Source organism: Mesoplodon mirus (assembly GCF_964341445.2).
Source record: "Mesoplodon mirus genome assembly, chromosome: 9".
Classification (NCBI taxonomy): Eukaryota; Metazoa; Chordata; class Mammalia; order Artiodactyla; family Ziphiidae; genus Mesoplodon; species Mesoplodon mirus.
Window position 1 is genome coordinate 92,670,655 of NC_138985.1, and position 24,026 is coordinate 92,694,680.

General features: G+C 40.1%; 1 protein-coding gene across 6 annotated transcripts in view; it reads left to right on the forward strand.

Moving 5' to 3' along the window:
• Positions 1-24,026, forward strand: part of AHCYL2 (adenosylhomocysteinase like 2) — a 178,721-nt gene that overhangs the window by 112,161 nt on the left and 42,534 nt on the right. For 2 of the 6 annotated variants that reach the window (XM_082632673.1, XM_082632677.1), the window contains exons 2-4: positions 13,980-14,091; positions 20,955-21,098; positions 21,537-21,637. In XM_082632673.1, coding sequence (XP_082488799.1) covers positions 13,980-14,091; positions 20,955-21,098; positions 21,537-21,637 — 357 coding nt within the window. Of the gene's footprint in view, positions 1-2,867; positions 2,950-13,979; positions 14,092-20,954; positions 21,099-21,536; positions 21,638-24,026 lie in introns of all 6 variants that reach the window. The other 4 variants (XM_082632674.1, XM_082632678.1, XM_082632675.1 and 1 more) reach the window with 3 other exon arrangements.

A 24,026-nucleotide genomic window follows, 5' to 3' on the forward strand; every position in this document is an offset into this window, starting at 1 on the left:
GAGGACTCAAAAATAATTGGCAACTGATTGTTCTAGAAACTAGGGGAAAAGGAGAAATCAAAGATGACTGAGGTTTTTATATTTGGATGACTGAGGGAACAGTGGTACAAAAGTAAGGAGAAGAAACTATTGTTTGAAGAGTGGGGGAAAGGAAAAATGGAGCAATCATTTTGATTTTAGATATGTTGCATTTAAAGCCCAGATGAAATTCCCTGGCGGTCCAGTGGTTAGGACTCACCGCTTTCACTGCCGCAGCCAGGGTTCAGTGCCTGGTTGGGGAACTCAGATCCTGCAAGCCGCAGCATGGCCAAAAGAAAAAACATGTCAAATGAAATACATCATTGGAAATTTAGGCAACAAATGTTAACTTCTCATTTTATTAAGAAGTTTGCATTAAAAGGAAGACCAGGGCTTCCCTGGTGGCGCAGTGGTTGGGAGTCTGCCTGCCAATGCAGGAGATGCGCTTCGCGACCTGGTCTGGGAAGATCCCACATGCTGTGGAGCAACTAGGCCCGTGAGCCACAGCTACTAAGCCTGTGCGTCTGGAGCCTGTGCTCCGCCATGAGAGGCTGCGACAAGTGAGAGGCCTGCGCACCGCAATGAAGAGTGGCCCCCTCTCGCCGCAACTAGAGAAAGCCCTCACACAGAAATGAAGACCTAATACAGCCATAAATTAATTAATTAATTAATTTTTTAAAAATTAAAAAAAAAAGGAAGACCAGACAGAGGACAATAACTGGAGGTTGCTGAGAGCTGAAGCTTTATCGAAATTGACAATCTGATTACAGAGGGCTTTATCAAAATTGAAACCCTGACCTCAAATCTCTCCTGCATTTCATCGACCTTCTGTATCTTGCTGTCACTCAAATTGCTTCACTCCATAGCTCCTCTATGACCACAGCTGCCTTTACTTCCACCCCTGCTGTTCTCTTTTCTTATTGCATCTGATCTCTACCTGCCCTTCGATCTCTAATCCTTTGACACCTCTGCATTCACCTGGTCCAACAGTCCCCTTCTGTTTTCAATTGCCTTTCTCTCCAGTCCGGACCTCCAGGTCAGTCAGTTGGATTCTGCCCTTTCTGGCCTCTTGCAATAACACCTCTTCCCCTAGAAGTTACCTTCCTCTCCTCCATTCCATATCCAAAGGACCATTCTCTTAACCGACGAAAGCCCAAAAGGGCAATGAACCTATAATCACAATCACAATATTATGACTATCAGCTCCAGAGAAATTATCCTCTGCAATGGGAATTAACACTGTAAGGAGGCCCTGGTTTTGAAGGGGACCAGAGCAGGCATATCTTGTTGGGCTTCGTTTATGCCTGAAATCTATGGTACTCTTATTGGATAATATACTCTAGGAATTAAGAAGGTAAATAGATTAGGTCACCTTTTTTCTAGTTTTGTCTTATTTCCAAATTTCTGAAGTGTATAAGGAGAAGGGAGCTGGTATGGGGACATAAGGAGGAAGCATCTTCTGAGGTCCCTTAAGGTGACAGTGTATAAGACTACTGTGTTGGCATCCTGTTTCTTTCTGAAACCAGATCTGTGAGTAAAAAACAGCATTGGATAGGGACTTCGAGGCAGCATTAGTCTTTTTTTTTTAAATTGAAGTATAGGGAATTCTCTTGTGGTCCAGTGGTTAGGACTCTCGCTGTCACAGCTGGGGCCCCTGGTCGGGGAACTAAGATCCCACAAGCCATGCAGCACGACAAAAAAAAAAAAAAAATTGAAGTTAGTTGATTTGCAATATTATATTAGTCTCAGGTGTACAACATAGTGATTCAATATTTTTATAGATTATACTCAGTTGAAAGTTATTTTAAAATATTGGCTTTACTCCCTGTGCTGTACAGTATATCCTTGTAGACTCACAGACGTAGAGAACAAACTAGTGGTTACCAGTGGGGAAAGGGAAAGTGGGGTAGGGGATTAAGAGGCACAAACTACTATGTATAAAATAGACAACACTAGTCTTGATTGGAAACCCTGGCTCCCCCAAACCTACCTACCTACGCTGTGGTAGCTCCTGACTAGCCTCAGGGAAGCAGGAAATTTACAGTGGACGCCTATCTTTTGGTAGCTGAAGACCCTTAGACTTTCATGTACCTAGCACAGGGAGCCAGCAGAGGGAGCTGTGGTCCTAGAACTTTCTTCAGAGCTTCTAAGTTCTGATTTTGCAAGAGATCTTCCCTGGCTCCATCCAAATCTCCTGTGCAATAAGAATTTAACTTGAGATATGCCTGAGTTTGGTGCCAGATCCCTGGTGTGAGCAGATGGGGAGCTTCCGCATAACTGTTTAAACTTGAAAGCCATAAGGAACTCTTGATCGCAAGGAAACGCCTGTTTACTGTGCAGATCCAAATCAAGCAACTCTCAAGAAATGGGTGTGCCTTCTTGACCTCAATCCTTATTGATCTTGGTATCAGTATCTCCAGTGACGCGTCCTCAGGGGCGGGAGAAAGTTAACAAGTGCCTTATGGCGGGGGGGGGGGGTGGGGGGCGGGTTGGAAAAAGAGGAAGCCTGACTGTTGCTGCAGAAAGTCCCCACGGGGAGGTGGGGATACTGTCTGGGTAGCATTAAACAGGGAATGCCCTGTAGGAACCTTGGGTGCCTGGGTGCCTGGGTGTAGTGCCTGGGTGTAGAACCTTGCATCGGCTCTGATTTTGAATCAGAAGATTTGCAGCTAGCCGGTAGGGGATTTATCAGACAGTTGACTAATGATCTTGATTTTAATAGGAAGCCTCTGTGAAAGGGGATGCAGCTTCTGCTAGATGTTGTGAACTTCTGAATCACTAGGTTTGGCTCTGCTTTTGGGCACTCAGAAAACCCTGGCATTTCCAAACCACTTTCCCTTTTGCTTCAGGACATAGATTACCCAAGCCTGCACTATGGAGAATGGGGACGGTAATGAGGGCACCTCAGCTTTTCACATGCCTGAGTGGATGGTGAGTTCTTTGGTCACTTTGCTTTTCCTTCTGTTTCTTGATAATGAGGCAGCCATTTCTGACAGGTGATAGGGATCGCTGTGAAAAGTCCCTACCAAGACCTGTGGTTGGGAAAACAGTTATTACTCTAATTTCTGGTTAATTCCTATGTCCTGGGTCACCCTTGCAGCTTTCCTTTCTTTTTTCTTAAAAAAAAAATATTTTTTTAAATTATGAGTGAGCTGGGAAGGTCTGAGAGCTGCCTGGCCAGAGTCAGCTTATTGCCTGGTTGTCTGGGCTGGGGTGAGCTTCCCCACTGCTGCTGGTGTACTGCATGGATTGTGTTATACTGTGATTGCTTTGCATTCTATTTGCAAACTAATGCTTAGTTTACTTCTCATGAGGGTAAAGAAAAAGAATAGTGAGGGGAAAAAAACCAAAAACAACTTGTAGAAATGGTGCTCTCTTTCAAGCCTGAGAAGACTTAAGACATTTATCCCCTATCTGCCCATTTTTCTCCCACCAGCCAAAACAGTTCCCCAGATATTCTTTATATGTGTGTTTCTAAAAGGCAGGAAATATATAGCTCTCTTTTTGAATTAATTAATTAATTTAAAAAAATTTTTGGCCATGCCTCATGGCATGTGGGATCTTACTTCCCCAACCAGGGATCGAACCCGTGCCCCCTACAGTGGAAGAGTGGAGTCTTAACCACTGGACCACCAGGGAAGTCCCTATATGGCTCCCTTGGTACTGTTTTTCAAAATATCTTTTTTGCCTGATATTTTAAATATAATTATGATAAGGACTTAATTTGTTGATAAGAACTAGCACATAAAACCTAATATTTTAGATCCAATTTTAACTTTTGATTTAAAAACAGCAACCATCCTTATGTTCCTGTCTGCTTTCTTCCAGGTTTAGCCTGATTTCTTATAGTCTATATACTGCTTATGTTTTTTTATATATATAAGATATATATATATATACACACACATATATAATATATATATTAAATGTATATATTTTTCCCCGTTGAAAACTGGTTAGACTGTATACAACATATTCCAAGTTCTTTTCAGTGTTTATGGAATTATGGGCTTAGGGAAATAACCATCAGTAATGAGACTGTTATATAGTAGACCTAACAAAGGCCCAACTGACTAGCCCATGTTTCAACTCCCATAACAAATATTATTTTTGTTGCGGTTATTCCTCTTGTTGTTCTTAATGTTGTTCCAGAACCTTGTGCTCAGTTTTAAGACATTTGATCAAAAGAAATCCTACCCATCCACAAGCTTATTTCAAATAACGCAGTGTTTTAGAACTAATGGAAAAATTTCAGATAATAATTCTAGTTGGATTTCTAAGTTTGTTTTTGAATCTCCAGCACTCACTAGTAACAAGAAGGGGAAGCAGGAATTCTGGTTTTCTTAGGTGAGGGCCCACATGAAGATATTGACCTTTGGTACTTCTATAAAGGAATATTACAGAAGAATTCCGCAGAACACTGGTGTGTCAATTCAGTCAACGAAAGTGTGATAGTAACTCTTATTCTCACAAATAATACATCTCGGCACTGTCTTATCTGCTGAGCACATCCTCTCAAGAGGAGCTCCTACTGGACTTTTACCTACTCACCTTCTTTTTATTTAAGTGAACAAGATAACTGTCCTAAAGGAGTTAGTGTGACTATTGCTCAAGCGATAACCACCTAAGACTTCCCAGCTTTTAAAAAACATTATTTAAGAAAGCACAGCTCTGCTTTGTTTTCAATATGGCACCTCTTCTACTTAGCAATTTCCTGGCCCTTCTCTCTCAAAAACCAGCAAAATACCTTTGATCAGTAGTTTTTTTAAGAACAATGAGAAAAAGTAGGGAGGGGCTGGCCTCAATAACTCAGTTTTTTCATCTGTTATCTTTCCCTTGCCAAAGATTAACCTCTTGAGGCTTTCTTTCAGATACCACATAGTTGTTAAGTTCTGACCTGGTCTGAAAGTGCTTCATTAGGCTGCCACCAGTATCCACTTAGCCACCGCAGTGAGCCACTGAGCACCCTCTAGTGTGTTGCCTATAGATTTCCAGACTTTACCTGTGAAATGTTAGAGTGCCTTTTAATCCCCAAGAGGAAACCCTGGAGCCAGTTCCCACAGTGGGTCAAAATTTCCATTTAAGATAGCTTTAACAAATAACTCATGTTCCAGTTTACATATTAATGTAATGAATTTTCCACTGAGACTGTCCTTGCCCCCAAAGGAAGTATGACAAGGCTCTCAAACCTTCTTTCAGGGGGAAAATTTAGCAGAGAAGGTGCATGATAATACCTCCCTTCTTGTTAATGATCAGTAGCAAAAAGGGACTGGCATACCCCTCAGAGAATAGGACTCAGGACCACAGACAGCAGTTGACAGTACTCACATCTCTGACTCCCAGCAGGGAAATAAGCCAGGACGAAGTTTGAAGAACCCGTCTTGAGAATTGACAAGGTAGAGCTTCAAGTTAACATTCCATCATTCACTGGAAAACTTCTGCTAGAGCCTCTGCTCCCCAGCTATTTTCATGTGAAAGATTTTCTTAGCTTTGTTCAGGCAGTTTTACTGCTAAAAGGTTGGGGAACTCATCCCTTTAAAGACTGTCTTTATTAATATATTTTCACTTCCCCTGAGAAATCTTTAGTCCCTAGTGGTAGGTGAAAATACCTCCTCTTATGTGCATGGAGATCAGCAGTAACCTTTTTTTAAGTTTCTACATCTTAATATTTCCTCCTCCCACTCAAGCTCTTTGTAGTACTGGGTACTTTTCCATAGGAAATCTAATTCACTTTCTTGAGTACCCAGCCAGCTGGTTACCTGATTTTCTTTCGGCTAGAAGTAATCCCTTTTATAGATGAAGAATTTTTTCCAGCAGCTGATTTGGCTTGGAAGGGAGAGATGACTCTAAGAATGCTTGAACCATATCTAGTTGGAAGTGAGACAAAAACATTTAAGGTATCTGGTAAATGGCCGTAGAGGTAGCTTCACTATAACTCTGGGTCAGGATTGACACTTAAAGCAAAGACCCGTTTGAGAAACTGATGAAAACTACGGACTCTCTCCCTAGGAAAATATACATATACACAACATTTTGCATTCTGTTTTAGAGCATCTAGACATCCACGGACTCTAGGTGAAGAACTTTTGACCTAAAAAAATAGAAATGTTAATATTTTGTATTTGTGTATCATTATGTTGCCTCTAAAACCTTCTCACATACATTACTGTATTTTCTCAGCACACATTTGAGATAGACAAAGTAGGTATTATTGTTCCTATTTTACAAATGAGGATTACAGATGTTAAGTACTAGAAATGTTAAGAAATGGAGATACAAAGAAGAACATCTGGGCTTCCCTGGTGGCGCAGTGGTTGGGAGTCCGCCTGCTGATGCAGGGGACACGGGTTCGTGCCCCGGTCTGGGAGGATCCCACATGCCGCGGAGCGGCTGGGCCCATGAGCCATGGCCGCTGGGCCTGCACGTCCGGAGCCTGTGCTCCGCAACGGGAGAGACCACAACAGTGAGAGGCCCGCGTACCGCAAAAAAAAAAAAAGAACCTCTGATCACCATCCTTTGTAGTACTACTTTCTGTACTTGAAAAGGAATTAATTTGTTTTTTCTTGGCGTGCTCTTCTGTAGGGTAAATAGATCTTCTGTCCTCCCCATGAGTCCTATTTTTCTTAATGCGTTAACCGTCTATTCTTAGCCTTAAATTGTAGAAATCAGAATTAGACCCAGTTCTCTTTATATCCTGTGTTGTGTATAAAGAAAGGATCACCTCATTCCATTCTCTGACCTTTGAAATAACCTTTTCTTTTCTGCCTATGAATATGCCTCCATGGTCATAGCCATAGATAGGATAAAATGGTTGGTTAAGGAGAGAGTTAAGAGAGTTAGGGCTAATTGATTCATGCTTGGAGAGTGTTAGAGCAGTGGTTCTCAAACTGTGGTCCCCAGACCAGCAGCAGCAGCAGCACCTGGAAACTTGATAGAAATGCAAAATTTTGGTCCCCACCCAGATTTACTAAATCAGAAACCCTGGGGTGGGGCCTTGCAATGCATTTTTATAAGCTCACTGGGTGATTTTGATGAACCTAAAATTTGAGAACTACTTTGATAGATAAACTTGTTAAGTGGTAAGGCTTTTCCTGTCAGTCATAGTATCCTAAATTGCCTTCTGGTTGTATTTGATATAGAGCTGCAGCTCAGGCCTAGTGACTTAAGCCATTAGACCAAGGAGTTCCTTTTCACCTGAGTGAAGAAAATGAGGAACCAGCTGAGAGTGTTCTAGGGTGAATATCCTTGGTTAGGAAGAGCAGAAGTTTAGAGACTCATAAAGCAAGCAAAAAGATATTGGTCTGTCTCATTTCATGAAATTGTGAATAAGAGATCAAGATTGTCATGGATGATGGTGAACATCAATATTTGAGTTCAATTAATTTCCGTTTCAATTTTTGGTGGTGGCATTGGGCAAAGTTGCCAATTAAAGTGCTGTTAGATTTCAAATTCGTATATGATTTAGCCATTTCAGACTTGTGGTTTGATCAGAGCCCCAAAATTATCTGCGATGATGTCCTTTCTGAAACCCAATCCAATAAGAAAGTAAATTTAAGGAGCAATTTTAAATTAAATAAATTTAAGATAAATTAAGAGGAATGACATGTATACACTGATGTGTATAAAATTGATGACTAATAAAAAAAAAAAGAGGAATCAGGTGGGGCTGGTACACCCAGGGGAGTTTTTGGTCTTCTGATCAATATCTTAAGGTTTCGTGTAGTGGAAAGAGCTTCGACTCTGGCGTAAACACAGGCTCACATTCTAGTCCCACTTACTTGCTGTGAGACCTCAGGCAAATCATTTGTTCTCTCAATACAGTCATTTGTACTTTCCTAATTTGTCAAATGGGGATAATTATGCCAAATTTTTAAGATTCTTATACTGATTAACAGAAGTAACATATACACAGGCCTGTGCGTAGTAGGCTCTTAATAAATATTAGTTCTCCTCCCCTTATTCTGTTCTTCCAGGGACTTTTTCTCTCAAAATGAAGATTATCCTAAAAAAAAGAATCTACCATTTTATGTTGTTTCTTGTGCTCAACAAGTACTCATTTTTAAAAAAAAAAATCATATCTGGGATTTTATAGTTAGAGAATTTTAAATGGTATAACTACAAAGAACATGAACAAATCCAAATAATTTCCAAAGCTATTATCTTAACACCATCTATACGGATGACATTGGGGGGAAATACAGAAATGATTCACAACTGAGGGCTGGTTCAGAGGGCTTGTTTTCTAATGGGGAGATCAATATGTAACAATCTATTATGAAGACCAGAGGAAATAAGGTAGAGAGAATGAATTAAAATAGATGTGGAAGGATCTTTGACTTCTGCTGAGATCTAACTAACCTAATTTGATTGCCTGATTCCTGGTCCATGCAGCGGTGATTTTCTGTGGCATTGTCAATATGACACTTTCAAGGGTCACATTCCAATAATGAACCTCTTCTCCATTTGCTGACACATCTGTCGGCATGCAAATGTTAACATCACTAACCCCCTTTCATCTTCTATTCAAATTCAAAAACAAATTACTTGTTCTCTCTAGGGTCAAACTCCCATATCTTGGAGATGAGCAATGATAGTAAATTATTGAAAATAACAAGCGGATAAACAAATAAATTGAAATGGTCTCTGGGGAAATGCGCGACGCATAATTGTCTATTAGATATATCGCCAGTAGTTTGTTCTCCTACCCTTCTCATCTGATCCATCAGCCTTCCCAGGAGAATATGTCTCTCCAGCTCCTTTCTCCACACTGGTCACTCTTATGCATTCGCCCATAGCATCTTTCCATGATTAATAGAGTCACCTCTGTGCAAGATTTTGTTTTATATCTTCTGTGGAATATTTGTATGAATTGTAAAGTTATCAGATTTATCATGGCATAAAAGTCTCTACAAACTAGCTCCTGTTTTTTCTTCAGCTGCATGCCCTGCTACTTCTAACTTCCTGTATACATGTACTTGGTTCTTTGTCATACTGGGCTCCTGGCAGTTCCGTGTTCCTTTTGCTCTGTGAATATTGCTCTATGTACCTCGAAGGGCCACCCTACTTCACTCATCTTGAAAATTCATTCTCCTGAGTCAAGTATCAGACTAAACTCCTCTTGTAGGAAAGCTTGCCTAACATACCCTGCTGACTTTATGTCACCGTGTTGTACGCTGCCACTGAATCTTGAACACATTTCTGTTGTAAGTACAGGCTTGTATATCTTTCTGGACCTGTGACTGACTATTCCATGAACTATTTGAGGGCAGGAACTATATGTTTTTTTCTACATTTTTAACTCCTGACACTCTAGGAACCCAATAAGTTTCTGATGCATAAATCAAAGAATCAGGGCTTCCCTGGTGGCGCAGTGGTTGAGAGTCCACCTGCCGATGCAGGGGACACGGGTTCGTGCCCTGGTCCGGGAAGATCCCACATGGCGCAGAGCGGCTGGGCCCGTGATCCATGGCTGCTGAGCCTGCGCTCCGCAACAGGAGAGGCCACAACAGTGAGAGGCCCGCGTACCGCAAAAAAAAAAAAAAAAAAAAAAAGAATCAATCAGTCTATGCCTCCATTAAGGGAGAAAAGCTGTACACATAAAAACAAATCTTTCATTTATTTATTCATATATATATTTAGTACCTTTCTCCCTGTGCCAAATGTTGTATTTGGCAGGAAGAATAAAAGGATGAGTAAATGTGATGCTTGACCTGGAGGAGCTCACTTTCTCATGGAGTAGCAGACATGTGATCCCTCATTTCAGTGATGCTAAGACATTACTGATCATCACATGTGCCCTTATGTTATGAACAAGCACTCATTCTAAAGGAAGAATTCAAATCACATTCCCACCCCAATCTCTGTAACATATAGTTGAATGTAGCTTTCCTATTCACTGGGTCCCTTTCAGAAACCAACAAATAAATAATGTGATTCTTTGCCCTTTCATTTGACTCTACTTGATATGCAACAAGGTCATGATTCTGGGGGCCCTGAGGAAATAGAAAACTCCCTATGCCAGTCACACCTTCCACAAAACACAGTTTTTGAAAAAAGCAAGCAGATCACTCGACACCTAATCAGCAACAATCTTGAGGTGGGACTAGAAACCGAATGTCAAAACCTGCATAAAAAGATGAACAATTAAGATTAAAGCAGTGGTCTGGAAAGTTGATTTTCTTAGTGACAGAGCTGAAACCTGTGCTCCCAGTTTGACTAACCCAAGGACACAGAGTGTAGGTTAGGGGCTGCCTGAGCACTTGGCTCCTTTTTTTTTTCTTACCATCTTTATAAATTCCCTCATTGTTTTAGTGGCTCTGTAGTTAATTTTTTTCTAATGAGACTAGGTTAACTAAAGTCATCTGACACGGAAAAGGAGGAGGTATGGTTAAAAAGGAAGCTAATTAGCAAGTTAATTATAGCAGGTAAAAAAGTGTACTGGTTATATAAATAAGCTATTGTTATGCACATGCAAGTTGGGCCTTGTCAAGGGACTTGTTAAGGTTTCGAGGTCAGAGGATCCGTGTAATTAGGTGTTTAGGGAAAAAAAATAATAATAAAAGCAAAACAGCCACCAGAATTAGGAATGGCTGATGAGCCACCAACAGAAATGCCTTATTAAATTGGGCTCTACTGCTGGAGGGGTCGTTGGAGTGCTTCAGGGTTTCCAGGGAAGGCACCACCACCAAAACAACGAAAAGAAAAGCTAGCTGGAACCAGAGCCAACAGAATTGCTGATGAGGAAAGTTTAAAGGCCTAGCCACAAGGGCCCCTGGACTGGAGAGGTGGCGGTAGGGCTGGTGATGTCACTATGCTGAGCAACAAGAAGAAATACATTGTCAATGGCAACTCTGGGATTAAAGCCCAGGTGAGGCTAAGTTCTTATTTACCAGTCTTGCTGCCGCTATAGCCACTGTTGTAAAAGGCCAGCTGCTTTTGCCCTCCTTTCCTGCTTTCGTCCCTTCTTCTGGCGTAACGTGAGCTGCTCCTCTCCTAAGTCTCTTTCCCTTCCTCGCCTTGATGCCTGTTGGAATTAGGCAATTTTCTCTCAAATGGATAAGGAGGGTTCCCTTAAAGGACTCTCTGATTTCAGATAAGGTAGGAAAGTTAGAGGTAGAATCTACCAGAGTATCCCAACCGGGGTGGGAAGATTACTGTTTTACAAGTAGGAGTGAAAAATGTGATGGCACGTAACTATTAAGGGGAGGGGGGCACCAGGGATGGGTTGTCAGTAAAAGATAAACATTTATTTCTTGGGGCAATTGTATAACTTACTCTATATAAGTGATTAGTCTCTTTTTAATATTCTTGTGTCTTAAAGAAACTTGAGTTCAGTGTCTGACAAGAAAACAAGATTTAGAACCCTATGTCTCTGAGTGCAGAAAGCCTACATAGCCTAGTCTTTAGTGCCAAAAGATAGCCTAAACTCGGGAATTCCCTGACGGACAGTGGTTAGGGCTCTGCGCTTCCACTGCAGGGGGTATGGGTTTGATCCCTGGTCCAGGAACTGAGATCCCACAAACTGCACAGGCAGCCAGAAAAAAAAAAAAAAGATATCCTAAACTTGACTTGGGTAGGAGGAAGTACTGTAAATGGAGGGGACTTTATAGAGAAGAGAGCTCAGTTTAAGGTAACTGGTTTGAAATGATGGCGCAGCTAGATGGCTACATGGTTTGGTATTGTTGGGGTAAATGGGTGTGTGCCCACCCACCCCATCCTACAAATCTAGAGAGGTAGAGTGACTGGCCCCCTCTAGTAGTGTGTGAGTGCGAGGGGGTGGTACATAATCTAAGGCAGGGTTTGTCTGTTACTCTTTTTTAAAAGTAGGCACTACTGACATTAGTGACTCATTGTGGCCTTTGGAAAGTCAATGACTACTCCTTTTCCTATATGGGCCTCTAAAAAAGAATAAAGACATATTATTGTCTTGAACAAGGTTGGTGAAATGGAAGCCAGGGCTTTGAGCTTGACTGCTGCTCCCCTCCCCGTCTTCTCACCCACCTTCTTCCACTTCCCCACTTTTTTTTTTTTTTGCCCTTAAAAATTCTTTTAACTGTAGACTTGGCTTATGGTTACCATATTTACTTAATATTCAATCAAGTACAGACTGAAGATAGAGTAAGATTCATCCTTTTGGCACATGGCTGCCTATTATGTGTCAGGTGTTTTCACCTGAGGATATAAAGGTGAATAAGATACATGGCTCCTGCCTTTATGAAGCCTAGTCTGTACAGGATACAGGTAGATAGTTGTATTCACTGTGATAAGAGAAGTACATGAAAGTTCATGTACATCCCATGGAAGTGCATAAAAGGGCACTTTATCTTTTTGGAATAAATTGCAACCAGTAAAATAATTAATTTTGCCATTTTTCATTTTGGGAAATGCTTCTAATCCAAAGAATTTTCTTATTGCTGAAAACAATTTGCAAACTTTAAAGTACTACACAGGCTATATTTGTTGTTATAGCTATGAAAATGCTATAAATTCCCCTAAAAGGCATGCTAAGCTAATTTGATTTGGCATTGGTCCCCTTGTCTGAATACTCAAATGACTCAGTAGTTACCTCTAACTGCAGGAAATGTGGCCAACAGTTGCTGCTTTCATTCTGGTATGCCGTATCTGTGTTCTGCCCATCGAGGAACCATCTTTTTATCATGAAAGGCGGAATCAGTTGTCAGATCTTTGATTTTTCCTGCCTCCGTGCCAACTGGATCCACATCTAAGAAATTATGCAAACATTCAATTAGGGAAAAAGAAATATATTTGTTGAATAATGATATGAGCTTTGATGTGAAGTGTTATAAAGTATCAGCTGAACTTTGAACAGTAGGAAAAAGATAAAATTGCAAAAAAGTCATGATCAGATATTGTCCAAAATGCAACCTCCAAGAGTATTGAGGTTTATACATATTCAGTCCAGTTATCCACTCCTACGTCTGTTATAGTTAACAAATTATCAACCTTGTGGCTTTTAGTATTTTGTGATACCAAACATTAAAAATTATAAATTAGGGAATTCCCTGGTGGTCCAGTGGTTAGGACTCTGTGCTTTCACTCCTGTGGCCCGGGTTCATTCTCTGGTTGGGCAACTAAGATCCTGCAAGCTGCAGGGCGTGGCCAAAATTTTTTTAAAAATGTTTTTAAATAATAGATTAATTTTTACTATACTTATTAGTACTGAAAAGCTAATTAATGCATTTTAGAAAGCCTTTAAAAAGCTAGAGTGACTACCTACAAGAGTTATAAGAACAGTGAATTTGTAGGGGTGGGAGTTGGGGAGCCAGGTATTAATTGAATCACCTGCTATGTTTCACGGTTTGCATACATTGTTTCATATAATCCCCTCTAAAACTTTTGATGTAAGTTCTTTCATCTTTGTTTTATTTATGAGAAGAGGAGGGTCACAAAAACATCTTGATAAACAGCATATAGCTAATAAGTGGCATAACCAGGGTTTAAATGCAGTTCCAGAAAGCTCTGTATGAATAGAAAGCTTTTTTTTTTTTTTCTATTATACCATACTATTTCCTGAGAATCTTAAAACCTGAAGGCAGGTCACTTTACCTTTCTGTATCTTGCAGTTTCTCATCTTAGATATATGAAGATTGGAATAGATAGTCTCAAAGATTCTTTCCAGCTTTAATTTTCAGTTAAACTATAGAAAGGATTTCTGAATATGACTCGACTTTCTAAAAATTTATTTTAACCAGTACATCCCCTTCTCCCTTTGATTGCAAGAGGTATATAGTCAGAGAGTGGTTCCAGGATTTAAATTTCATAGAAACAGAGTAGGTAAAGAATGAAAACTCATTCTCTCCAAAGAGCCTTAACATTCCAAATGTGGGTTACTGCAATCAGATCAGCTGTGAGGGAAGGTAAGATCCTATAATGCAAGCCTTGAATTGCTGTCTCAAAATGGAGGTTATTTTCCTTCGTGTAACTAGATTTCTTTTTCTCAGCAGATCCAATTTGCTGACCAGAAGCAAGAATTCAACAAACGTCCCACCAAAATTGGACGTCGCTCTCTGTCTCGCTCCATTTCTCAGTCATCTACTGACAGCTATAGCTCAGGTGAGGACTGAACGGCTTTGGACCCACTTCTGGAGGCTACTTAAGTATGATCAACGGACCCTCCTGTCTATCCCAGGCTAATTAAGCATGATCAAACCTATGTTTTGGTATAAACACTTTGATTCTCAGTGGAAATTTGGACCAAAATTCTGGATGGACTCTTTGGATTCCTCTTGGGGATTCATAGTGGAGCTTAATAGAGGCTTCCTCTTCCAATAAAGGCAGAAGAGGGTGATTAAGGAAACTGAGCTCTGACTTATTCAGAGGGTGAGAGTACGTTGCTCACTGATGACCTTCACTGAGCGGCGTGTATGAAGACTTGTGTTTTTTCCATTCTTTGAAAATAAAAGAGGGGTTCCCCATACATCCATCAGGGAAACCTTAATTGCCCCGAGAAACAGTGAAATCATCGTAGCTAGTTCAAGTGAGCCCTTTGCCTTCTCTTCTAAGCTGTGACATTGTATTGTCTGTTACTCCTTCCTTCCTGGCAGTGGCATTAATTCCAGTATATGGGCCCTGGGCTTGAGTTATCATTTAATGCCAGATGAATATTAACATGTGAGACCTTTTGTCAGCATTGACCATTTGTTTTTTGTTTGTTTGTTTTGTTTTTTTTAACATCTTTATTGGAGTATAATTGCTTTACAATGTTGTGTTAGTTTCTGCTGTATAACAAAGTGAATCAGCTATATGCATACGTATATCTCCATATCCCCTCCCTCTTGCGTCTCCCTCCCACCCTCCCTATCCCACCCCTCTACGTGCCCACAAAGCACCGAGCTGATCTCCCTGTGCTATGCAGCTGCTTCCCAGTAGCTATTGACCATTTGTTCAACAGTGCCCAGTACATGTCTGATCTAATGTGGAGCTATTTTATTTTGCACTTATGTAGGAATGTGGTAGGAAGCTGAGTGTTTATCCTGGTTACCTCTTCACATTATAAATAGAACATTCATTCGAAAATTTTCATCTTGACCTGAAATTTTGTTTTTCACACAAATAGGAAAGTAGTGTTTGTTATGTAAAGTTGAAGAAAGCTTGTTTGAGACACTGTAACTTTTAGATTGGGTAGATTGTTATTTACACTTCTTACATTTCTTGTTTTACATTTCCCCCACAATCACATAATGTAAATCCCTAGGGATTTTTGTCTAAAGATACCGAATTTTGGGGCTTCCCTGGTGGCGCAGTGGTTGAGAGTCCGCCTGCTGATGCAGGGGACACGGGTTCGTGCCCCGGTCTGGGAAGATCCCACATGCTGCGGAGAGGCTGGGCCCGTGAGCCATGGCCGCTGAGCCTGCGTGTCCGGAGCCTGTGCTCCGCAACAGGAGAGGCCACAACAGTGAGAGGCCCGCGTACTGCAAAAAAACAAAACAAAACAAAACAAAAACAGACTGTGAATGGAGATGCCTACTGCCTATAGTCTTGGACTGGGAGTTAGGAGAGACCTAGTTTCTAGGCTTTGATCAGTGTGTGATTTGTTGTGGGATCCTGGAAAACTCTGACAGCCTGAAATGCTCATAACAGAGGCAATGGGAAAGTTATATGAGGTAACACAGAAAAAGCTCCATACTCATCAAATGAAAAGCCAGGAATAACAGAATTACAGCTTTCTAAATATGAGAAGATATGCAAATGCATGTCAGTAAGAACTTGGAACCCATTTTCAGCATATGTTATATTTTAATTGACTATAGAAATTAACATTGTTAGAGCCCCAAAGACTGATCCTTGGACTTTTTCCCTTCTGTGTTTATCTCTTCCCAAGGGAACTCATTCAGTCTCATAGTTTTAAATACCATATTGGTGTTTAATTCTCAAATTTTATCTCTAGCCCAAATCTTTCCTCTGCACCCTAGCCCCAGATATTCAACTACCTGCTCAGTCCTTTCACTTGGATGTTTTATAGGCATCTCAGCTCTCCCATGTCTTAAAAACTGAATTGCTGAGTTCCAACCTTGCCCCTCTTCAGTCTATTCTCAATGCTGCAGCCAGATTCATTTTTTAAAATAAGTCAGATCTTATCACTTCTTAGCTCCAAACCCTCCAGTGGCTTCCCAGTCTCACTCTGAGTAGGAGCTAAAGTTCTCACAATGGCCTACAAGACCCTATACCATCCACCCTCACATTATATTTCTAATCACATCTCTAATTTCCCAAACTTTCCTCCTCCCCTGGCTATTTTGTTCACTCCAGCCATGCTATCCTACTAACTGTTATTTTGAAACATGCCACGCATTCTTCTGCCTTAAGGCCTTTGCACTTGCTATTTCCTCTGCCTGGAATGCTCTAGGATACCCTCACTGGGTATCTTGCCTCCTTAGGTTCTTAACCAAAGATCACCTTCTCACTGAGACCTATCCTCTTTTAAAATTGTACAGACATCCCACACCTATCAAATTTTCCTCCTTTATTTTTCTCCATAGCACTTATTATTATATAACATATAATTTATTGTTGTCTTTCTTCCCTTACTTGAATATGAGAGCAGAGATTTTTATCTCTTTGGTATTGCTCTATTCTCACCACTTAGAACTGTGTTTGACACATAAGAGGTGCTCAATAAATACATATTGGGGAAAGGTGTCCAGAGGCATTCTTATTATACGACGTTACACCCCTGTAAAGGAGTATACACCTCTGATACACCCTCTGTATGTGAAGAGTTAGAAGGTTTATGACATCTTTCAAAAAAAGATACCTTCCTGTCCAAAGTGCTTGTTTTGCTGAAGATACTTAGAGTCTTACTTAGGCTGTGGCGTACTCTCCCTTCCTAATGATCCTAATACTAAGTTTTGCCATGCTTTTATTTAGGAACCTCTTCTGGCCTTTTCAACCAGGTTCCTCCTGGGAATCACAGAACACAGAAAAGGATGGTTCTTCAAAGGATGGATCATAACTAGTACCCTGCTAGATGCAGAGGAGAGATGTTAATTCATATATTCAGTGGATGCTCCAAGACATTAGGGCTTAATTCTAGTGGAACCCAGACTGAAAGGGGCTACATCAATCCTTGAAATTATTTTATAAAAAACAAACTTCTAAAAACTCTTTCTCTAAGCACAAAACCCTTAAAAACAAACGAATAGAAGAGACTTTTCTTCAAAGTCAGATCATTCTCAGTGATATATTTCTGAAAAAGCTGTCTTTGCAGTGAGTTAATTGGTTAAGGATAAGGAAAGAGGACTAAAGTTCCTTAGTTCATAATTAGTTCTTCTAAAGCTTGAAGTGTTTTCAGAGTTTTCCAAATAACAAAGTTTTGTTTGTCTATATTTTGGTTGCTAACATAGCTTTTCGCATATTTCTAGAGTGTTATCAATGAAATCTGCTGCACATTGACACACAGGTCATTACTGTTATTCCATTACCAAATGAATAGATTGGGTCCAAGAGGAATTGCCTGACTTAAAATAGTCTAATAGGACTAATTCAGCCAGAAGTCTGACTGCTTCTTCTCCTAGCAATAACCCACAATATCACAGCTTCTAGGAGGTAAGGCTTAATCAGGCTTGAGCCATAGAACATATGTATGATAGTTCCATGGGGTAGATTGTGGATTAGTGATTCACCAAATTATGTTTTGATTCTGAGATACCATGAAACAAGAGAACATCCCATGATAGAGTTATTTTGTACTTTGTATTACTTTTCTACCTAGAAATTGAACCCTTTTTTGTGATTATCTCATTTATTCATAAGATTTTTCTGGTGGGAGTTAGGGGAAAGGGAGAGCATGGGGAGAGAGAGGATCTATTATACTCCCTATTTTATGGTTGGATAAATTGAAAATTGGTCACTTAACCAATTAGAGGTGAAGCTAGAGCTAAGGTCTCAGACCTGTACTTCAGTAGGTGATTGTCTTGATTATTGGTTGTTCATTTTTAACTAAATTATGACTCTGGGCTTCAGAACGTGCTGACAATTACAAACACTTTAGAAACTGTTCAAGCATGTGTATATATATATATATATATAGATAGATAGATAGATAGATAGATAGGAAGAATTTTTAATTCTATCTCAACTATTTTCATGAATATGCTACTTTAAATATAGTGAAAGAAATGAGTTATGGATTAAAAAAAATGTTATGTTCGTTCAGGAATAATCTTTCCACTGTGTTTGCAACAATAACATTCTCTTGGTCTAAGTGTGTCAGCCATTTTGCATTCACATATTAGTACAGTCTAGACAACTGATACTTTCTGATCTCACTTGATAACAGGTCTGTATAAAGGGCTCTTTGAAAACAAATCCATTTTGGCTCAAAGAAAAAGATTGGTTGAACTAACTATAACCAGTTGACTACTGTTAAGAAAAGAAAATACTGTTCCTTCCCTTTAGAAATGGCAAGTAGTATAAATAATTTTTTTTCTTTGAGTTGGAAGAAAACCAAAATTTTGAGTACTTCTCTTAAGGAGCATTTTAGGGGGTTTTGTTGTTTGGCTGGCTTTTTTCCCCTGACTCGTCCTTAAAAGCTGAAGAGGCATAGGGAGAGGAGAGCTATTCTGGGTAGAGTTAGGACTCCAGTCTCAACCTTTTTCATCACTGCCAGTCAACCACCTGCTGCTTGGGTAGATTAATAGATGACGGAGGTAGAGAAAAAAAGAAACTGCTAAATAATATTGTATGTATGTCATTCCTCTCCCATTCAAAATCCTAAAGCTAAGTAAGAACCCTTAAAGATGTTATATTTGGTATTGAATTTAAAATATGTACAAAAAAGAGTAATAATACCAGGTATCATTTACTGAGTGCTTAATTACTTTATGCCAGCATTGCACTAAGCACTTTACGTACATTATTTTATTTAATCTTCTCAACAACTTGATTCTGACAAATCATGTCTGCATATTATATAGTCTTCTTCATAGCACATACTACAGCCATATAGAAAGAAAAACTCTAAATAATTAATTCTGTAATTAGTTATTTCATGTCTGACTCACCTACTAGACTGAAAATCCCATGAAGGCAAAGACAATCGATATCCGTCCTGTATCCCCAGCACTTAGACTGTGCCTGGTACATAGTAGATGCACAATAAAATTCATTGAATGAACAACTGAATGTGTGAATGACTGAATACATGAATGAATTAACAACCCTATGAAAAAGGTTCTGGTATCACCTCTACTTTATACCCAGAAGCAGAGACTGAGACTTCAACCAAGATCTCTCTGACTCCAGAACACTTAACCACTGTATTTAAATGGCCATTAGGGAGCATAAAAATCATCATGGCTCTGGAAAAGGATTTGAAATTTCAGGATACTCTGAATGTGAAGACTTTCTTCAAAAGCAACTTTTCTATAAATTTGGATCAGGATTAGGATGGCTGTTATCTTTCTTCTCTCAAGTGATAGAAGCATGGTTCCCCTAAGCCTCCGACTCATAAGCCATTTCTGAGCATTGATTGGTGAAACAGGTGACTGCCCAGGAAACTGTTTCTGGGCTCTGTTGCCAAAGGTACTTTGAGCTCTCACTCACCCTAGGAGGGAGAACCATAGACTTTTTGTACAGATTATCTCCTTTCAAGAACAAAAGTCCCTTTGGGGATTTATTAATTCCCCCACCTCCCCTGGTGCTCATGTTCTTTCTTGTTGCCTCGTGTTAGGACTTTGCTCTAGGGCAGTTTTCCAGCTCCAAGAGAGACACTCGGGCCCCTGCTGCCCAAACATTTTGTAGCACCATGCTTGATTAACTGGGCAAGGTCAGACTTGCCTTTTACAGCCCTCCCAGAGATGGACCCTTTGCTAAGAAATCCCAGAAATGCCTTAATTCTCTGGATATAAGTAGATCAGGAGCTCTGAGCTTTTGCAGCTTTCTCCCCTTAAAAATGATGGAAGTACTTCTTATCTCATTGAGAAATATATAATGCTTTATAGACAGTGCTTTATGTCGCCAACCTTCCTCCCCCCAGAACCTTGAGGACTGCTTAGGAAGAAACTATCCTCAGGAACTTAAACATAAATCAAAGAAGGAGATTACTTCAAATCATCCAGCAAATGATTAGCAACTACAGAATTATATGAAGACTAAAAAGACCTCAGTCAAACATGGGAATGGCAGCAGCAGTAGCTGCCTGTTAGTCACAATCAAAAGTTGTAGACCTTCCACCCTCTAGTGTATGTTGGTTGCTAAATGGATTAGTCATCAGAGCATTTAATTATACTGAAAGAGGATTTATCTGCTTCTTTGGGAATCTAAACTGCCTAATGCAGGACCCACTGAGGCTGGCAAGAAGGGAGAGCACACTGAATACTTCATTGTCAATGTCTAATTGGGTCTGCAGGCATAGTTCAGCCTCATCAGAGCCAGTCTTAAAAAAGAAAGCTCTGTTTTGTCAGACAAACACTTTTTGTGTGGTTCTTAATTACTTTTCCCATGGGTTCCTTGTTTTCTAGGTCTTATCTGTTCAGTTACTGTACTGAAACACAAATTACATCAGGTGTTTAAGCAGCAAGCAGAGAAGGGTAGCTAGGATCCCAGAAACCCATAGGTTAATCACCATGAGCATGCGTTAAGAACTTGAACCTATTGCTACCGTGGTATAACCTCTCTCTTTTTTCATTTTCAAGGACTTCTGCATGTTCTGAAGATAAAGTTATCCTTAGATTCCAAGTTAATGCTACCCAGGGGGAATGTCTTTGGCAACATCTCTCAGCTTCCTCTTTCTGGCCTGTGGATAGCACTTTCCGTGGGTGATGATTGAGACAGCTCCTTGGTGCCACTTAGGTGCTTACCAAATGTGTAAATTTACAAGGTGCTGGATTACTAGAAAAGCCTCAGTTCACTCCATGGTTTGGAGTTTTAGAGGAAGCCATTTTTTCCCCTAAAGGTATTTTATTCTGTCATTCCAGCTGCTTCATATACAGATAGCTCTGATGATGAGACATCTCCCAGGGACAAGCAGCAAAAGAACTCTAAGGGAAACAGTGACTTCTGTGTCAAGAACATCAAACAGGCGGAGTTTGGACGAAGAGAAATTGAAATTGCTGAACAAGGTAAAGAAAATAAACACCGTTTCCTCTCAAGCTGCCTGTGTCTTTTTGTCCATGTTAATTCCTTTTTACATCCTGGGGTCTAGTAGTTTGTGAAATTTCAGTGTGATTTTGAAGAATACTTATAACAAAAGAAATATGGGCTCAGGAAACACTGTGGGGAGGGAGTAAACTCTAGAGGGTCTAGAAGGAAGAAGGAAGAGGGGGGAGAGACTAGATAAGGGGGACTGGGATATAGGGAATTAAACATTGGACCATTTACCTCTGGAAGTCCCTTATAACAGAAAAATCAAGTTTAATGTTTTGATCCCTTGAGAAACTTAATCTAACAGAGAACCTGATTGGGGAAGGATCTTATCTTAAGAGAGTACATTTTCCTGTTATTCTTTACCTCTCATCCCTCCTCTCTAAAATTGCTGCGTGTGTATTGGGCCTTTTCAGAAATGCCGGCACTGATGGCTTTGAGGAAGAGAGCTCAAGGAGAGAAACCTTTGGCCGGAGCCAAAATTGTGGGTTGCACACACATCACTGCTCAGACTGCTGTGAGTCCTTTTCCTTTCTCCACATAACAATAGTTAATAACAGCCACCAGCTCTTGAGGGCTGGCACCATGCCAAGCATTAATTCGGAGCTTAACAAGTGCTCATTAACCCTCATAATGGCCATGTAAAAGCACATATTCCTGTTTCCATTTTATAAATGAAGAAGCTGAAGCTCAGGGAGTTTACCTAATTTGTCCAAGGTTATACAGCTAGTAAACCACAGAATCGAGATTTAAACTTCAATGTATCTGATTCCCAAGCGTATTCTTTCTCCAGTCTTCTCCACTGCTTCCCCTTATCTTCCCTTCCAGTGTCATTTCTACACAGCACCTCTGTGTTAGGCCTCTTTCAGCTGCAAATAAGAGAAAACCTGATTCAACCTGGATTGTACATAAGGGAATTCATGACATTACATAGCTAGAAGTCCAGAGGTAAGGTGGACTTCAGATGAAGGCTCTCAGGGCTCAATTTCATCTCTCTCTGATTTTCTTGGAGCTGCCTCCTCTCTGTGCTTACTTCACCCTCAGGCTGATAGCAAGGTGGTTACAGCTCTTTAAGCCATCCCAGACTGACACGAAGAGGAAGAAGGACCATTTCTTCCTCTCTCCCAAGAGCAAGGAAACCTTTCCCAGAAGTCCTCCAGGGTACTCTGTCATGTCACTGAGCAGAACTGGATCACATGCTCATGCCCCACCAGTCCTGGCAAAGGAACTGGGGTTACCATGATTGGTTTAGATCCGTAATTTTCACCCTTGTCAGATTCACTGACCCCTTTTGATTAAAAAACATGTTTTGCAATGGCCCAGTATCTTCTTGAAATGAAATTCAGATATAGCATAGCTAGGTACATATAATTTTTAAAAAATAAATGTAAAATCTTACTGAAATATGAAGGAAGAATAAAAGGAAAGCAATTTATAATAAAATAATGTGTATTTCAATATATAAGTGCTTGGGTACAAGTAGAGTTGAATAGTCAGATATTTGTACTTACTTATAGCATTATTTGAATGTGAGTGCTACAAATGTATATACATAAGGCTTCCCTGGTGGCGCAGTGGTTGAGAATCTGCCTGCCAATGCAGGAGACATGGGTTCGAGCCCTGGTCTGGGAAGATCCCACATGCCGCGGAGCAACTAGGCCCGTGAGACACAATTACTGGGCCTGCATGTCTGGAGCCTGTGCTCCTCAACAAGAGAGGCCGCGATAGTGAGAGGCCCGCACACCGCAATGAAAAGTGGCCCCCGCTCGCTGCAACTAGAGAAAGCCCTTGCACAGAAACGAAGACCCAACACACCCAAAAATAAATAAATAAATTTTTAAAAAAATGTATGTACATAGAAATGTGTTACTGGTTCCACAGCATCAGAGAAATATTGCCAAATTATATAATTTTCTGAAATTATAAACAACTTTTTGTAAATTTCTGAATAACAACAATATCAAAAATATGAGTTTTCTCTTGGTTTATACACTTGTTGCATTCTTGGAAAAACTATTATTGTTTTGTATTAAAACTACAACAATACCTTTGTTGATATGTAAAGTGGAATAAAGTTCTAAACTCAGATAATTATAAATAGATTTTTCACTCATGTGAACTTTTCATTGGAACACTTGAAAATTGTAACAGATATGCCGTGGTTTTTTTGTTCTAGGAGACTGTCCTACACTTTCGAAATGTCAAGATCTCTGGCCCTACCCACTAAATGCTAGTAACGCTCCCCTACCAATTACCGTGACAACCAAAAATGCCCCCACGGTTTTCCAAAGTTCCTCTGCTGAGAACCACTGACTTAGAGTCATCATCATCAAAGATGTGATACATATTAAGTTGCCAACCATAATGAGACCATTACAGGAAATCAGTGTATTAAGAAATTGTCTGGACTCTTTTATGGGATTTATAAGATCCAGGTCATTTGTATAACTAGATCTCTTCCAAAAGATTGTCTTGTAAGCACAACACTATGTGGCCACATTCCTTATTCAGAATAGCAGAGATTCCTCAAGACACAGCTACTGTTAGCATCTTCCCTGTGAGACTTTCCTGGGTTATGTGTTCTCTGAGGAAAAGGATACCTTGGTACCCCAAAATTAGTATAATAAATTGAAAAGCTATCACTTTTTGGAGCTATAGACTAATGAATCAAGGCAGAAACACTCTTGGAACCTTTTTTGGGCTTCCCCAGTCAGGGACATGAGACTTCAGTGTGGCGGCTTAAAATAGTTAGTGCTTCTGTACTGTCTCATGTTGCTAAATTACATCGTTTCTTTTTTACCCCCTGGCTCATAAACATTACCACTCTTCAAGGTTACTTTCTTTTTTTTCCTGAATGGAGTAATCAAAATTAGTTTACCAATTTTAATATTATTTTATTGTTCCCT